General features: G+C 39.6%; 1 protein-coding gene across 2 annotated transcripts in view; it reads right to left on the bottom strand.

Moving 5' to 3' along the window:
• SBF2 (SET binding factor 2) overlaps positions 1 to 15,007 on the bottom strand; it is a 227,000-nt gene that overhangs the window by 111,456 nt on the left and 100,537 nt on the right. For both annotated transcript variants that reach the window (XM_082192752.1, XM_082192753.1), the window contains exons 4-6: positions 5,866 to 5,979; positions 3,306 to 3,416; positions 973 to 1,078 (exon numbers count right to left, since the gene is read on the bottom strand). In XM_082192752.1, coding sequence (XP_082048878.1) covers positions 973 to 1,078; positions 3,306 to 3,416; positions 5,866 to 5,979 — 331 coding nt within the window. The remainder of the gene's footprint in view (positions 1 to 972; positions 1,079 to 3,305; positions 3,417 to 5,865; positions 5,980 to 15,007) is intronic.

The following is a 15,007-nucleotide window of genomic DNA, read 5'->3' as shown; positions in this document are numbered from 1 at the left end:
TTCTTGGTACTCTGCAGGGAACTCTACTTGAAGGCACATCACACATCACAGCTATACTTCTGTTGTTCGAGGAACAGAGCAAAACCACAAGGAAAGCACATGTACCCTCCAGGTCCGGTGTCACTATGAACCTAGAAAGATAATTTTCCTGCCACTTATGGCAACACTATACCTCATCTTTCATCCAGTAGATGGGAGTATATCTTAGAAAGGGGTAAAAGCTGACTCACTGCACAGTATATATGCCCCATGCAAGTACAAAAAATATTTAGCTTCATTTCTCAACAAGCTGTCATCCAAGTACTGTATCTTTCTTTGCATAAAGGAGCTGTTATGTATCTTCTCTCCCAAAACCAGGCTTTACAGATTTGCTTCCATTGAAAACTTGGTACCTTGTGCATATTTCACCCTCCCTGTGTGCTGCATTTCTAATTTGTCCCTGTTTATTGCAATATGTTCACCATTAGGAATTAAATTGGAAAAAAATGTTTAATACTTGGTTTAATTTCTCAGCTACAAAGAGATATTTTAAACTTTAGTTAAAAAAACAAAAGAAATATTAAGGTTGCACAGCAAAGAAACAAGCAGCTGAAGAAGAAAAAAGTACAGAAAGAAATATCACAGATTAGATCTATGATAATATTATGGTATGACAGAAACACATCTACTAGGTGTGATAAATTCCTCAAGTCATTGTGATTTGTACTACTTCAGACTCATTTGTCTCAAGTGTGTGCACGCACGCAGAGCGATACAGCAGTAAAGTACTAATCAAACTGGATACAGCTGCAAGACACCCAGGTTACATTCAGATCATCATTAGGACATGTACAACTATGTTCCAAAATACAGAAAAAGCAACATCTTAGGTTTTGAAACTCAAAACCAGCAAAAGTTACTATTACATATGTGCAGTCAGTTTAGAAACAATGGCAAAATATAAAAATAATAATAACCCCAAAACAGACATACCTAATTGTTGAAACAGAAGAGCCACACTGGTCCCTGTGACAGGAAGACTATCATGTAAAGGAGTTTGTATCAGTTGCCTGTCTCCTGCTCCCAAGGAAAACAGCTTCTGTAGAAATATATATTAATACACTATAATTGCTTATGCAATATGAGGCGAGTTGTTTTTGAACCATTGTCATCAGATGTATATTAATTAAGTCAAACTGTTGTTTATGTGTTTACAATTGCATACTATTCAATATCCTACAATTTTGGGCCCCCAAACACGGTTGTCATGTTGCCAATATAGTTCTAGCAACTGCTGTGAGTACAGTGAACAAACACTTCTCCCTCTCTTGCCACCAATCGCTAACCGAGTGTTCTGTGAATCACAGAGAACACTGATGGGGTGGGGAGGTATCTCACTTCTCCCTGGGCTTTGCAGCATCATGAGTCTTTTACCAGGGCTTATCTTCTCCAAGAAGATAAAGGACCCAATGGACTTTGGGGTGACTTAGCAGCAGCTGCGGGGAAGGGCTGGTCAAGATCAGGACCACAGAGTGTGGGAGAGGGAATTAATCCTTTCTCCCTGAGCCATAACCCCAATGAAAATCATTGTCATTGTTGCCAATTGTTTCCCTCTAGTGAGGAAAATAGCAGCTCAAGGGAGGATTGTTTTGGGACTGTGGAGGGTTAACACATACACTCATGTGGCACTATAGTATCAGGCTCCTGCAAGTCTGCTTTAAAAAAAGAAAGAAAAGAAAATAGTCTTTTTCTGACTATTTCTGACTGAACGCAAAAAGGCATCCAAGAATTGGCTGCTTTGTCTGTAAGTCCATTTTCTAGTAATCTTGGTTGTAAGTCCATTTCCATGTCCATAAAACATGAAAAAGAATGAAAGATCCCTGTTCATCGAAGCCAGGCAATCCTCTGAGAATTGGAAAGGAAGCAACTAAACAAATGGAAGGAGTGTGGAAATGGCTCTGTCAAGTCAAGTAGAGGCAAGAGGAACAGAAGTATACAGAGATTCATGCTTACTAAAGCAGGCTACAGGATAAGTTGCCTGAGAAAAAGCATAAAGCATTGCATCCAACACAGTAATTCCGTTTGCAGAATGACTTCTGCTAACACAACTTCCCATCCCTCTCCTTACCCTATGAACCCTTTGCACAGATGCACCAAATGCACTATAGGGTTCCCCCAAGATTTGGGAGGAGGAGGGCAAGTTCCACTGTGCAAGTGGAAGTCATTCTGCAAGCACAATTACTTCATTGGGTACTACTTGGAAAGGTGCCATATACTGGGTTTGACTGAGAGTCCATCTACTCTCAGTGGCAGCAGCTCTCCCATCACCTGCTATCTGATCCTTCTTTAGGCTAAGAATGCCAGGACTGCAAAGCATGTGCTCTAAAGAGAGGGTGTTGCGGAAGGACTGAAGCATGGGGGTTAAGAAAAAAAAGTATATATGGTATATAGTAGATTGGTCAAATAGTCATTATGTCAGCACTACTTTCAATGAGTATATAAACTACAGTAATGTACAAGCAAGAGTTGGGAATGAAGCTAACTTATGAGGAAATGGGAAGAAGAAATTCTGGCTTATTTTCTAGATAACACACTACTCATTCTTCAGTACAGTCTACCAGCTCAAAGTATGACAAGGACATTTCAGTGCCCCCCCTTCCCTGATCCAGGGTACTATCAGCAGAGTATGTTGGCAGTAGGGAATAGGGAAGGAAAAGGCTCTTGATGATGGTATTCACCATCACACCCCACTTCTGAAATTTGCTATGGCAACTAATTTACCTTTACCATGACAAAATCATCCATACTTACATGTGAATTCTGTGCAACTATTTTTCATCTTAAGGCACAAATTACTAGTATGCAACAGAGCAAGGTTTTCTTAAAACCTAATTTCATCATCGTTGTCTTTCATTGAAATCTGCATTATCTTTGAAGACTATGTAGTAGGTCCACTGAAACAATGAACTACACCAGGACTGACCCAATAAAATCAAGTTCAAAGAACAGAAAAACTCCGCTCCCCAGTATCTCATGCAAACCAAGAAAAAACATAAAATATTTAGAAGCACTGGTAATAAAAAAGGTTGAATTCTACCGCAATGTTTCTGAATTCATACTATGCCTTGAAACAGGAATTTGAAATGACAGAATTAACCCTTTGACCTTATGGTGGAATGGAATTCTCGCTCTCTTTAGAAGACGGGCCACTGGGACATACTCAACTGAACTATGGTCCTCTATTAAATCAAAATATTTAAAGAATTTATTTTTTGCTTTCTTCATAAATCAAATTAGCTGAATAAATACCCTTTTTTCCTATTTACCTGTGACCCTCCAGCAGCAGGGACAAAGCACGAACAGAGATTTGCAATGATACTCTCCAGTGAAACATGCAGGTTGTCCACATACACAGTGTAGACCAAGCCAAGGCAAGCCTAAAACATGAAATAAAAATATATTACATTGCAACCTGGGGAAAAGATAATACTAATAATTATTGGAAAATATACATCTGTAGTATAAGGAATGCAATTTTGGAATATTTATACATGAAAAAAATATTTTGCTTAATTAAAGTGCAATCTAAGGCTTTTGAGTTAGAACTATATAGCTTTATCAGTAGTATGTTTTCGTAGTAGTAGTTTCACGCCTGGTTTTAGAACTGAAACCATCTTGATAACCATGACTGATCTTTATGAGCAGTGAGAAAAGAGAATGTTGTTTTGCCTCTACCTGTCAGCAGCTTTTGATGCAATTGACCATGGTGTTCTTCTGAAGCAACTCAAGGAGATGGGAGTTGGTGGTAATGTGTTACATTAGTTCTGCTCTTACCTGCAGGGTTGCTACCAGACAGTTCTAGGAGATTGGTACTTAGCACCATGGCTGGGTCCCATAGGGCTGCCCCACAAGAGGCGATTCTGTTTCCTTTTTCTATTGAGCATCTATATTAAAGAGTTGGGAGCTCTCGTCTGGGGGTTAGAGCATAGTTTCAGCACCATGCTGATGAACGCAGCTTTCTGCATTCCACTGAAATCAAGAAAGGCTGTGAAGATGTTGGACAAGTGTCTAGAGGTAGTGATGGACTGGATAGAGTCCAATAAACTCAGCTTAAATCCTGCTAAGATGGAAGTGTTGTGGGGGGTGGTTCCTGTTTCTGGGAATTAGGTGTGTGATCCATTCTGCGAGGTGACTGCACTCCCCTGTGAAAGAACAGGATCACAGTCTGGGCATACCCCTGGATTCCAACTTGTCACTAGAGTCTCAAGTGGCTTCTGTGGCTAGCAGAACTTATGCCCAGCTTATGATGGTTTGCTGTCTATGACCATTCCTGCACAGCGATAGTTTTGCTCAGTTGTCCATGCTCTAGTGACCTCCGATTTGGGATACTATAATACTTAGGGTTAACCTTTAAGGTGGTCTGGAAGCTGTAGCTATTGAAGAATGTGGCTGCTAGGCTGGTAAGTGGGGTAGCCCGATAGGACCATATGTCACTGGTTCTGAAAACACTGCTCAGGTTGCAAGTACCAGGCCTAATTCAAGACATTAGTGCTAGCATCTAAAGCCCTTAACAGCTTGAGACCCAAGTACCTAAAACAGGGTTTTTCATAATATGAGCCAACTCAGACTGGATGGTTGGCAAGTGAGCCTTGTTGGTACAGCTGTCACTGGGAGCTGCTCTGACCCATGGCAGGGTTGTTTGAGTAGCAGTTCCCCATTTGTGGCCCTCCTGTCACCCTCATTACTGACTTGCAGGAGGAATTTGAAAAAATCCCTGTTTGATGGCTGAAGGAAACTGTTCCTGGCACCCCTAAGATCAGTGGCTGGGCTGAGTTTTATTATGGATGTGCTCACCACCCTGGGTTCCTTCAGGAGGAGGAAGCTGAATGAATGAGGGGGGAAGAACTAATTTTTGAGTGACATAAGTATAAGGAAGGCTTTTTAAAGACGTTGCTGTTTGTGTACCGCATATGAGCCTCAGAAATAAAAGTTGCAGGCTGCAAGGCCAGCTACTGCTGAGGCTTTCCATACTAAACTTAAGGACTGCTATTAAGAAGCTCCATAGCTTGAGTTATCTAGAAGCTCAGTCTCAAAGTCGTGTGTAAGTAATAACATATTGGGCATAATCAAAAATATAGTCGTGTACTGCAAATTTTAAATAAAAACATTTTTTATTAGTCTTGTGCCAAACATTTAACCATTTCATTTGGAGTGCAAAGAGTTTTGAGTGAGGCTGAAATATTTTCCCCACTTTGCTACCTAACCAGTTGCTTGTTTACTGAATCAGCTGTTGCATCAGAACCAGCATTAAGCTATGTAAGTGAATCAACTCAATTACTTTGACCAAACTAATTGCTCTGAAGTTTACATTTTTAGTTCTATATGAGTAGCTAGGAAATTCCAGGGCTAGAACCAGTTTGCGGCAGCTGCCTGTGGTGAGCCGTCAGAACTGCAGCTTGGATTATCATCTGGACAGGAAGGCTATAAAGGCTTCCTTTTGTGGGATGGGACCTTGCCTGAGCAAGATGCTCTTTCTGGTTTTGATGTGTTCTTTGGCTTCAACTCCTCTCTTGGTCCCTTGGTTCCAATTCACCAGTGCAACTCTGACAGTTGCCTATGGCTTAGCCCTGACATTAGGCTGGGATAACTAAATATTTATTTGGTATATATGTGCTTCTGAATATAATGCTTCTGTGAATAAAAAGTGCACAGCATTGATGTACCAGTGAAATGTGATTTGTATAAAATGCAGCCTATTTCTCCTTGTGCTGTCTAAATTCTCATAACAGTGTAAATATATTTCAGTTCAAGAATACTTGCCACTGTTACTTATCAAACATCCAACAATTTTGTACAATGGCACATTATAAATGACAGGTTCTTTACCCTGAAAATTTCTGGATAATCTAATCTGGACACCAACACCAGGCTTTTGGGAGCAAATACTTCTGCGGGCTGGATCAAACCTGTCTCCTCCTCTCCTTCTGTTTCTCTTGATCCCTTTGAAAACAGACATACTTCAGTCAACAGATAAGATGGTGATCACCTTTTGGAGAAATAGTATTTTTTAAAATAAAACCCAAACATGTCCTATAATTTAAAATAAAATATAGCTTTTATAAAAACATTAGAACTTTAAAGGAACTACCATGCAATTTGTACCTCACGGTTTCCAATATGACTTATTGAAACAAGCAAATAAAATAGCTAAGCACAGTTTTTGCACAAAACACAAAGGGGAAACTTCTACTTTGAAAGCAAAAGCAACTCTGCTTCCTACAAGTTAGTCAAAAGCTCCTCTTTGAAGCTATCTCAACATAGCAGTTTTCAATAAAAGTGTGAACTCATGTAGCTCTATCTGTGAACTTATGACATTTCTAATCCTACCCATAGATTTCATCCTACATCATGTCATTCAGTAGACAGAATGCCAAGGGCAGCAGAGAATCACACCTCAACGGCCCACTGGGATTTGTTGGATTGGTCTCTCACTAATTACTACCCCAATCAGCTGTTGCTTCCTAGACAAGAGGACTGGGCAGGCCCCAAAAGCTGCAGGTAGGTGGTAAAGAGAGATTGGTATTTCAAAACATGAGACCTGAGTTCCAGTTTTGCTGACTGTCTCAAAAGGTTCTAGTACTGACCTCTGCAATTTTTATTCAAAATCATTATTTCTAGCAGTGTGACAGCAGCAAAACATGCTTTGGCTTGCACTGGATATGCCAGTAGTACTTGTTTGTAACCTAGGAGTGGCAACCATTCTCAGGAGAATTCAAATACACATCAACTTGTTTCTTACTGTAGCTATCCTACCAGGAGAGGACACTGGGACCTACTATCCAAGCTAAAGGGCAGATTGAACTACTGGGCTATAGCAAAAGAGTACAAATGAAAAGGAAGTTTTTGTTCCTTCTACCTCACTGTTTACAATGCTCTGATGCCTGTTGACTGGAGCTGTCCATGAATAATTAAGCTGAATAATGAATGTCACTGGCATACACATTTGCTGTTTCTGTGATGTTTTCTTTGAATATTAATTGTTGAGTTGCTGCTAACATAGCAGCCTGTATTAGCTAAATTAAGACTTTCAACTTTATTTTGTTATTAAAAAACCAATTTGAGTTCAAATAGGATTTTAAAATTCGAAAACATTACATTTTCAGGACCTTGAATGATCACAGCAGGCCATATCTCTACATCTATATGAGAGACGGGGATTTTCTTTTCAAACTGTATGGCATGAAAAATAAAAACAACCAGGGCTTCCGGGGTGGCGCCACCGGCAATGGCGGACTCCCTCTGAACTGGAGGGACTAGCTCTGTGGGAAACGGGTCTTCTCCGCTATGGCGAAGCGGGGACCCTTTTAAAAATCAGGCGGATGAAGCCTGTGACCATGGGACTCGGCGGGCACCTTTAGCGCCCCCAACCCGCTAAGGAACTCACTAACGGGCTCCGAAGTGAAGAGGGGGAAGTGGCGCGGTGCTGTGAGTCAACTGCTATTTCCATGGAGGGAAGCCGCATAACCATTGCCGGAGGGTTAAACATTGTCAAGCTGGAGTTACCACGACATGGACATGGAAGAGACTTGAGGGCCTCGGATATAAGGTTGCCAGGTTAATGGGCTAGATCGACGGGATAATAAGGACTGACAAAACCCGGAACCAGGAGGAAGGGACGTTGGATGAAGATTGGATCTGTTTGTATCTCTTTTCTCTACCATTAGAACTGCTTTATAAAATTGATGAATGTTAGAAAAATGTTGGAATGAAATTATTTGGCTTTAGCAAAGATGTTCAGAGAATTATGAAAGAATATTATGGTCAAGAGAAGTTGGTAAGGATAAGATTTAAGTTTTAAGGTTTACTTTATTATAGAAAGATAAGACTAAAACAGTTTAGGGTAATGCAATGACAGAATATTATGAAACATGGAAAGGATTTGCTGGGATAATTAATAACTAGGATACAAAGAAAGGGAGGAGGAGAAGGTCTAAGAAAGAAGGCAATGACAGTTAAGGATCTGAAAATAATGAATTTGTTTTTAAATGTTTTTAACGGTTTGTGATGTATTTTTGTATTTTTCTTTTTTTGTCACTTTTTATATTTTGAATCTTTACTCATATGGTGGGAAGGGGTTTGCTTTTTTCTTTTTCTACTTTGTCAACTATTTTTGTTCTGTACCTTCTTCTGTTTCTATTTTATTTTTTATTTTTTGTAACATTTTGAAAATTTCAATAAATAATCGAAAAATAAAAACAACCAAACATGTTTAAAGGAACCTTATAGCAAGGACAGCTCACTTTTGTGTCAGAGTAAATGTATACATGTTTATCCCTTTTTTTGGACCATAAAGTTATGGAAGAATGTACAAGTTGTTAAAATTACATTGAATGTCAGGCCAAACCCTGTTTTGTGTACCTCGGTTTGCTTATTCTCTTTTACTAATATGTTAGCTAATATGTTGGCAACCTATTTTGTACCTCTTCTTGTACAAAAGTGCATCATCTTTTGTAATGTCAACCATCATGATCCTTAACATACTGGTAAGGCCTATGAATGAGCTGACCGACTTGAATCTAGTAGCTTTAAATAGGAAGCTTCTCAGTAGTGAACAAGACACAGAGCTCACCTACACTTCTGCTTCTCCTGTACCTAGAAAGGACGGGTCTGACTGGTTTTTCACTTGTCCCATGCTTTCTAGGCATGGGTCTGACTGGATTTGCCTTTGCCCCTCCATTTCCCCCTGGAAAAACCTGTTCTTTAGTGTTAAATCAGAACACATGGAAATCTGTGGAAAACCTGATTCTGATTCAGTGCTAAACTGCAGATTTTCCTGGGGGAAAGTGGAGGGTCAAACGGAAACTTCTGAATGTAAGCTAATCAAAGCTTATTAAGTCTTGTTGCCCTGAACTGTATTTGGTATAGCAGTGACTAATATCATTTTCACTTTGTACTATGCTGTGCTACAGGACTGTCAGCTATTATCAGTGAAAAATACTTTCTAAAATTGGATAAACATCTTGCTGTGGGAACCACCACTACATTTTAAAATAATTTAAGAGCAAACATTGCACAATGCTCTCTAGCAGTGTTTACAGCAATGGATATGCCCACAGTAAATCCTCTCAGAACATTTCTATTACCCAGTTTCAAAACCTTATTCAGATTCAATACATCAAATAGGTAAGATGAATTGATTCTTACAAGCAGACTTATCTATAATTAGTATGGAGATCAGCTTTATACTACATTAGGAGAAAAAGAAAAAAGAGCTAGAAATAGCTAACAGAACCACAATTATTATTTATATTGCTGAAGTAAAATCTGACTTAATTCCAGTCATTCTCATTGTTTGCTAAGTTACTTCTTTTTATAGAAAACAGTTTTATATCTAGTAAAAATAGATAGTGGAAACAGTTGGAGATTAGTGTTTCACTTAAAGGAAAAAAAACCCAAACAACACCCTAACAATCACCTAATACATTCAGGTAGGTAGCCGTGTTGGTCTAAGGCAGTAGAAATATATTTTAAAAAATAAAAAAATTGTCCAGTAGCACCTTAGAGACCAACTATGTTTGTTCTTAGGGACGCGGGTGGCGCTGTGGGCTAAAGCCTCAACGCCTAGGGCTTGCCGATCGAAAGGTCGGCGGTTCGAATCCCCGCGGCGGGGTGCGCTCCCGCTGCTCGGTCCCAGCGCCTGCCCACCTAGCAGTTCGAAAGCACCCCCGGGGGCAAGTAGATAAATAGGTACCGCTTACCAGCGGGAAGGTAAACGGCGTTCCGTGTGCGGCTCTGGCTCGCCAGAGCAGCGTTGTCACGCTGGCCACGTGACCCGGAAGTGTCCCCGGACAGCGCTGGCCCCCGGCCAATAGATGTGAGATGGGCGCACAAACCCCAGAGTCTGGCAAGACTGGCCCGTTCGGGCAGGGGTACCTTTACCTTTACCTTTATGTTTGTTCTTGGTATGAGCTTTTGTGTGCACGCATAGTTCTTCAGATACACATTGAAATACATTGTTTTCTTTTACTAAATCAAATTATGAAAAACAGTCCACATGACTACAAAGGTGAATTTTGATAAGATTCTCTGGCACTGCAAGTTAGGATTGAGATCACACTGGGTTCTACTTGAGTTCTTTTGGTGAAATACCAGTAGGTGGCACTGGAGATTCTTACAGCAAGTACTTCCAGGCTTCCTTCATATAGGGATGACCCATGACACATAGGAGTGGCTTGGAAGACTTTTAAATTCTGTTCAACTTAGTCATTTCTTTCAGCTGGGTACTCATACAAAAACCATGCTATTTGAAGGTAAAACAAACAGATGTGAAGGAACCATACACTAATCTTCCATGCGCTGCATCATTTCCCATCTTGCTTCCAAGAGTAAGAGTGACAAACATCTGTGTGGCACAACAAAATCAGTGAACCTTTGTTTCACTACCAGCAGAAATGAAAAGTACCGTAATTTTCCTACAAACAACTTGTAACAGACAGTGTAAATAAGAAGAACTGCATGACCTATACAGCATTTGAATGAAAACTCTTGTATGGTTCAACAGGAATCTCTTCTCTGTCAAAAGTATATTTTGGATTTGAATGGGAAGATATGGAGGACATATTATTTTATCTTTGTCAGAGAGCAGAGAATGTAATCTGCACTGCAGTTTAACTGTAAATTAGGAAACAATCCCATGGAAAACAAGCCCTCCCCAATGAACAGTGCCTTCTGCCTGTAGAGATTCAGCTTTCACGGATCCAAGCACCCTTTCAGATGTTTTTATTCGTGGCACCCTCTCTGTAGAATTACCTCCCATCTAAACTAAAGCCAATGCTAACTCTGATGCCATTTTGGTACAGTGGTACCTCAGGTTAAGTACTTAATTCGTTCCGGAGGTCCGTTCTTAACCTGAAACTGTTCTTAACCTGAAGCACCACTTTAGCTAATGGGGCCTCCCACTGCCGCCGCACCGCCAGAGCACGATTTCTGTTCTCATCCTGAAGCAAAGTTCTTAACCCAAAGTACTATTTCTCGGTTAGCAGAGTCTGTAACCTGAAGTGTATGTAACCTGAAGCATATGTAACCTGAGGTACCACTGTACTTCCTTTAAAAACACATTTATTTTCTCAGGTCTCTGTTACAAGTTAGTTGTATTAATTTAACTCTGCCCTGGCCTACTGGCTGATGTTTTTATTTTGTATTATAATTTAGAGAGAGAGAGAGAGAGAGAGAGAGAGAGTTTTACTGTACACCACCTTGCAATTTCAAATGAAAGGTGGCATATTTATATATTCCAATAAATATTTAAAAATGGGAAGAGAAAAGGCTTTTATGTCCATAATGTTTCTGATTTTTTTTTAGAAAAGGGAATCAAGCTAGATCCTGAAGGCATAGTTTCAAGTAGCTAGGTCCAAATCTGAGAGAAAAGATCCATATTTTTCATTAAATGGAGCTGGTTAAAAACCAGTGATTAAACACAAGTCTTATTGCCTGACACTGTTATGTAGTTTCCTAACAAAGCAATGTATTTTTTTGCAGACATTGCATATGGAGCCTATAAAGTTAACATCTGCACGTCTTACTGTTGCACATGTAAAATTATGTGTAGATATAATACATCCTAATGTGTTCAGAAAATATTGTACGTTTATTGAAAGTATGTTTATCTGTGTGGATTTGTATTAGTCTGGTTTCATGCTGTTCTGCTTCTGCGTGGCATTTCTTGAAGTCTGAGCAACAGAACAAACCACGTGCTCAGCAAAAAAATCAGAAGCAATTTGACAAATATTATATGGCTATGGTGCAAGATGTCATCACTAAAGATAAGGTATTATAAATGGCTTTTTAAAATGCAATTAGTTACATATTTTTGCATAAAAGGACAACTGCAAGAAATCTAGCTAGAGGAAGCCTAAACTTTTCAATTCACATTGAAAAGAGTGTCAGCATTCCCTAATTCCAGCATTTCAACCATGCTTACCCATGCAAAATTTCTATCACAGAATTCTCTTGCTGTGGGAAAAGTGAGATTTACCCACATTTATTCTTTGTGAAGAAATGAGCCAACTGCATAGACAGATCTCATTACCTTACAAAATGCTAAGCAGAGGAGATGGCTGCACTTCAAAAAGCTATTAGTAAGCACTTTGTAGAACCAATTACAAAAGCCCATATATGGTAATTAAAGCAAACATTGCACAAAGTTTATACTAGCCACAATCAAAGCCAAAGAATGATACATGTTCTTTCATTTCCAACATTCCTGGCATTGTTTCACTAAGTGACACAATAAACTGTAGACAACGTTCTGAATTTCCAGTGATTGTACACTCCCTTTTCCCTGCCAACTAATTTCTTCATATCTCTGATATGCTATTTACAGGATCATGCTTAATTACAAGTAGGAAGAAATGACAATGCACAAACTATACAATCAGCATTATCCACAAAGGTACAAAACATTACAACTTAAAACAAATTCCCCCTTTAATTTCTGGAAAATGTGCTCTGAAAATGTCCAAGACCAGTGACCTATTGATAATACAATCTCACTAAATCAGAATGGGCTTGTTCACATAGCACATTGCATCATAATTTTAAACAAGCTATGATTTCTCTTCTTATGAGGTGGCCAAAGTATTTGATCCTCAGCTTCATCATCTGTCCTTCCAGTGAGCACTCAGGGCTGATTTCCTTAAGAATGGAGAGGTTTGATCTTCTTGCAGTCTACTGGACTCTCAAGAGTCTCCTCCAGCACCATAATTCAAAAGCATCAATTCTTTGGCAATCAGCCTTCTTTATGGTCCAGCTCTCACTTCCATACGTCACTACTGGGAAAACTATAGCTTTAACTATGTGGACCTTTGTCGGCAAGGTGATGTCTCTGTTTTTTAAGATGCTATCTAGGTTTGTCATTGCTTGAAAAGAAGACTCCCTGGAAAAGACTCTGATGTTGGGAAAGATTGAGGGCACAAGGAGAAGGGGACGACAGAGGACGAGATGGTTGGACAGTGTTCTCGAAGCTACCAACATGAGTTTGACCAAACTGCGGGAGGCAGTGGAACACAGGAGTGCATTTGTGCATACTGTTCAAAAGTTTCTGTGGTGCTTCTTCCCCACTCCATTGCTGCAGCACCATGAACAAAAGAGGGGGGGGAGTCTAATTTGTCACGTTGTCTGAACCCAGGTTCATGGTTTGTTTCTCTCCAAACAAACCACAAGCTCAATTTCAGACACTTTGACAAGCAAAACTTGGGCTTCTTTTTCTGCAACACTTTTCTGCTGTGAGCACTGGCAGCATTCTGTGGGTTCACAATAAACCATAGTTTGTTTTAATTATGGCTTAATGTGACGTACAAACTGGGCCAGTGTATGCTCTCTCTTTATTATGTTTTGAAAAAATGAAACATTAGAGAAATGTTTTTTAAAGCATTAACTACTGGAGGAATTTTGTTTCTGTAGAAACTACCAAGAAAGAGAGGGGGGGGGGGAGGAAGGATGCTGATTCACCAAAGAATGGCAGACAAATTGCATTTTAGCATGGGATTTGGGAACATATTTTGCAATTCCTGTGCATCCTGGGTGAATAGTACTATTAATTATGTCTAAGATAAATGATAACCTCTTGCCTTTAACAGTCTCCAGCCAATATATCTGACCTGCTGCTAGGAAATTATTTTATCTCTGTTTTAAGTTATAAATTTATCTTGGTGTTTATTGCCCTTTGTGTCACACTACTGAACACATAACTGTGGTTACTCCTTAAATTTCTGCATTCTAAAATACTCTATAGAACGGGATGTTCTGTGGTGGAAAAACCATGGAGATTACTTGAAATATGTAGCTGTAGGGGTAGAGCCATTAAAACATATGGAAACCAATCCTTATGAGGAATGGTTGAGAGAGCTGGATATGTCTAGCTTAGAGAAGAGAAGACTGAGAGGTGATATGATAGACATCTACAAATATATGAAAGGCTGCCATATGGAAGATGAAACAAACTTGTTTTCTGCAGCTCCAAAGGCTAGAATCCGAATCAATGGATTAAAATTACAAAAAAAGGAGATTCTCACTTAAACATTAGGAAAAACTTTCTGATGGTAAGAGCTGTTCAACAGTGCAATGGAATACCTTGGAAGGTGGTGGACTTTCCTTCATTGGAAGGTTTTAAACAGAGGCTGGGATTCTTTAGTTGTGATTCCTGTATTGCAAGGGGTTGGACTAGATGATCCTTGTGGTCACTTCCAACTCTACAATTCTAGGATTATGGAATCTCAAAACAATTTATTTCAATTCAAGGTTTTGTAGATAAAATGAAGGAAAAATGTTTTTCTACATCTGCAAAAAACCTACTTAAATTTTTCGGCACATTAACAATAATTCCACATATGGTAACACATTTCTCATTTGTTCAAGCTGATTCTGCTGAACTTCTCCAGTAGTACAACAAAATCACCTTACCTAAATATTTTAGATTTAGGGAAAGAATATTATTGTTCAGATAGGCTCATCCTTTTAAAAATGAATACAGAGAGCTATCCTCTATTAGCATATACCATGTATGAAGCCAATGAATTTGCAGCATCCACCATCCAACTGATCCCCCGCCCACTTCCTCCAGTGGGAGCTTCTGCTCAATCCGAGTGCCTACTATAAAGAACCACCCTCCTAGATCTGGCCAAAGGCCCAACAAGGCCAACATTTTGTCTTCACAGTGTTCAACCAGATGTCTATAGGAAAGTGTGCAAGCAGGTAATGAGCACAACAATGCTCTCTCCCTTTGTGATTATCAGGAACTGTTATTCACAATCATCCTGTCTTCAGCCTTACAGAAAGAACATCGAAGTAGGCTGTGGACTCCACTGGAGGTTTTCAAGCAGAGGTTGGATACCATGTCATGTCATGGATGATTTAGCTAAGATTCCTGCATTGCAGGGGGTTGCACCCTTGGGGTCACTTCCAACTCTGCAATTCTATGATTCTATGGGGTTGTTTTTAAAAAAAAAAAAAAAAACAACCATCCAAGTTG

The sequence above is a fragment of the Podarcis vaucheri genome (assembly GCF_965113315.1).
Source record: "Podarcis vaucheri genome assembly, chromosome: 1".
In the NCBI taxonomy this organism is placed as follows: domain Eukaryota; kingdom Metazoa; phylum Chordata; class Lepidosauria; order Squamata; family Lacertidae; genus Podarcis; species Podarcis vaucheri.
The sequence above is the reverse complement of the archived record's forward strand: the minus strand, read 5'-3'. Positions and strand labels throughout refer to the sequence as shown.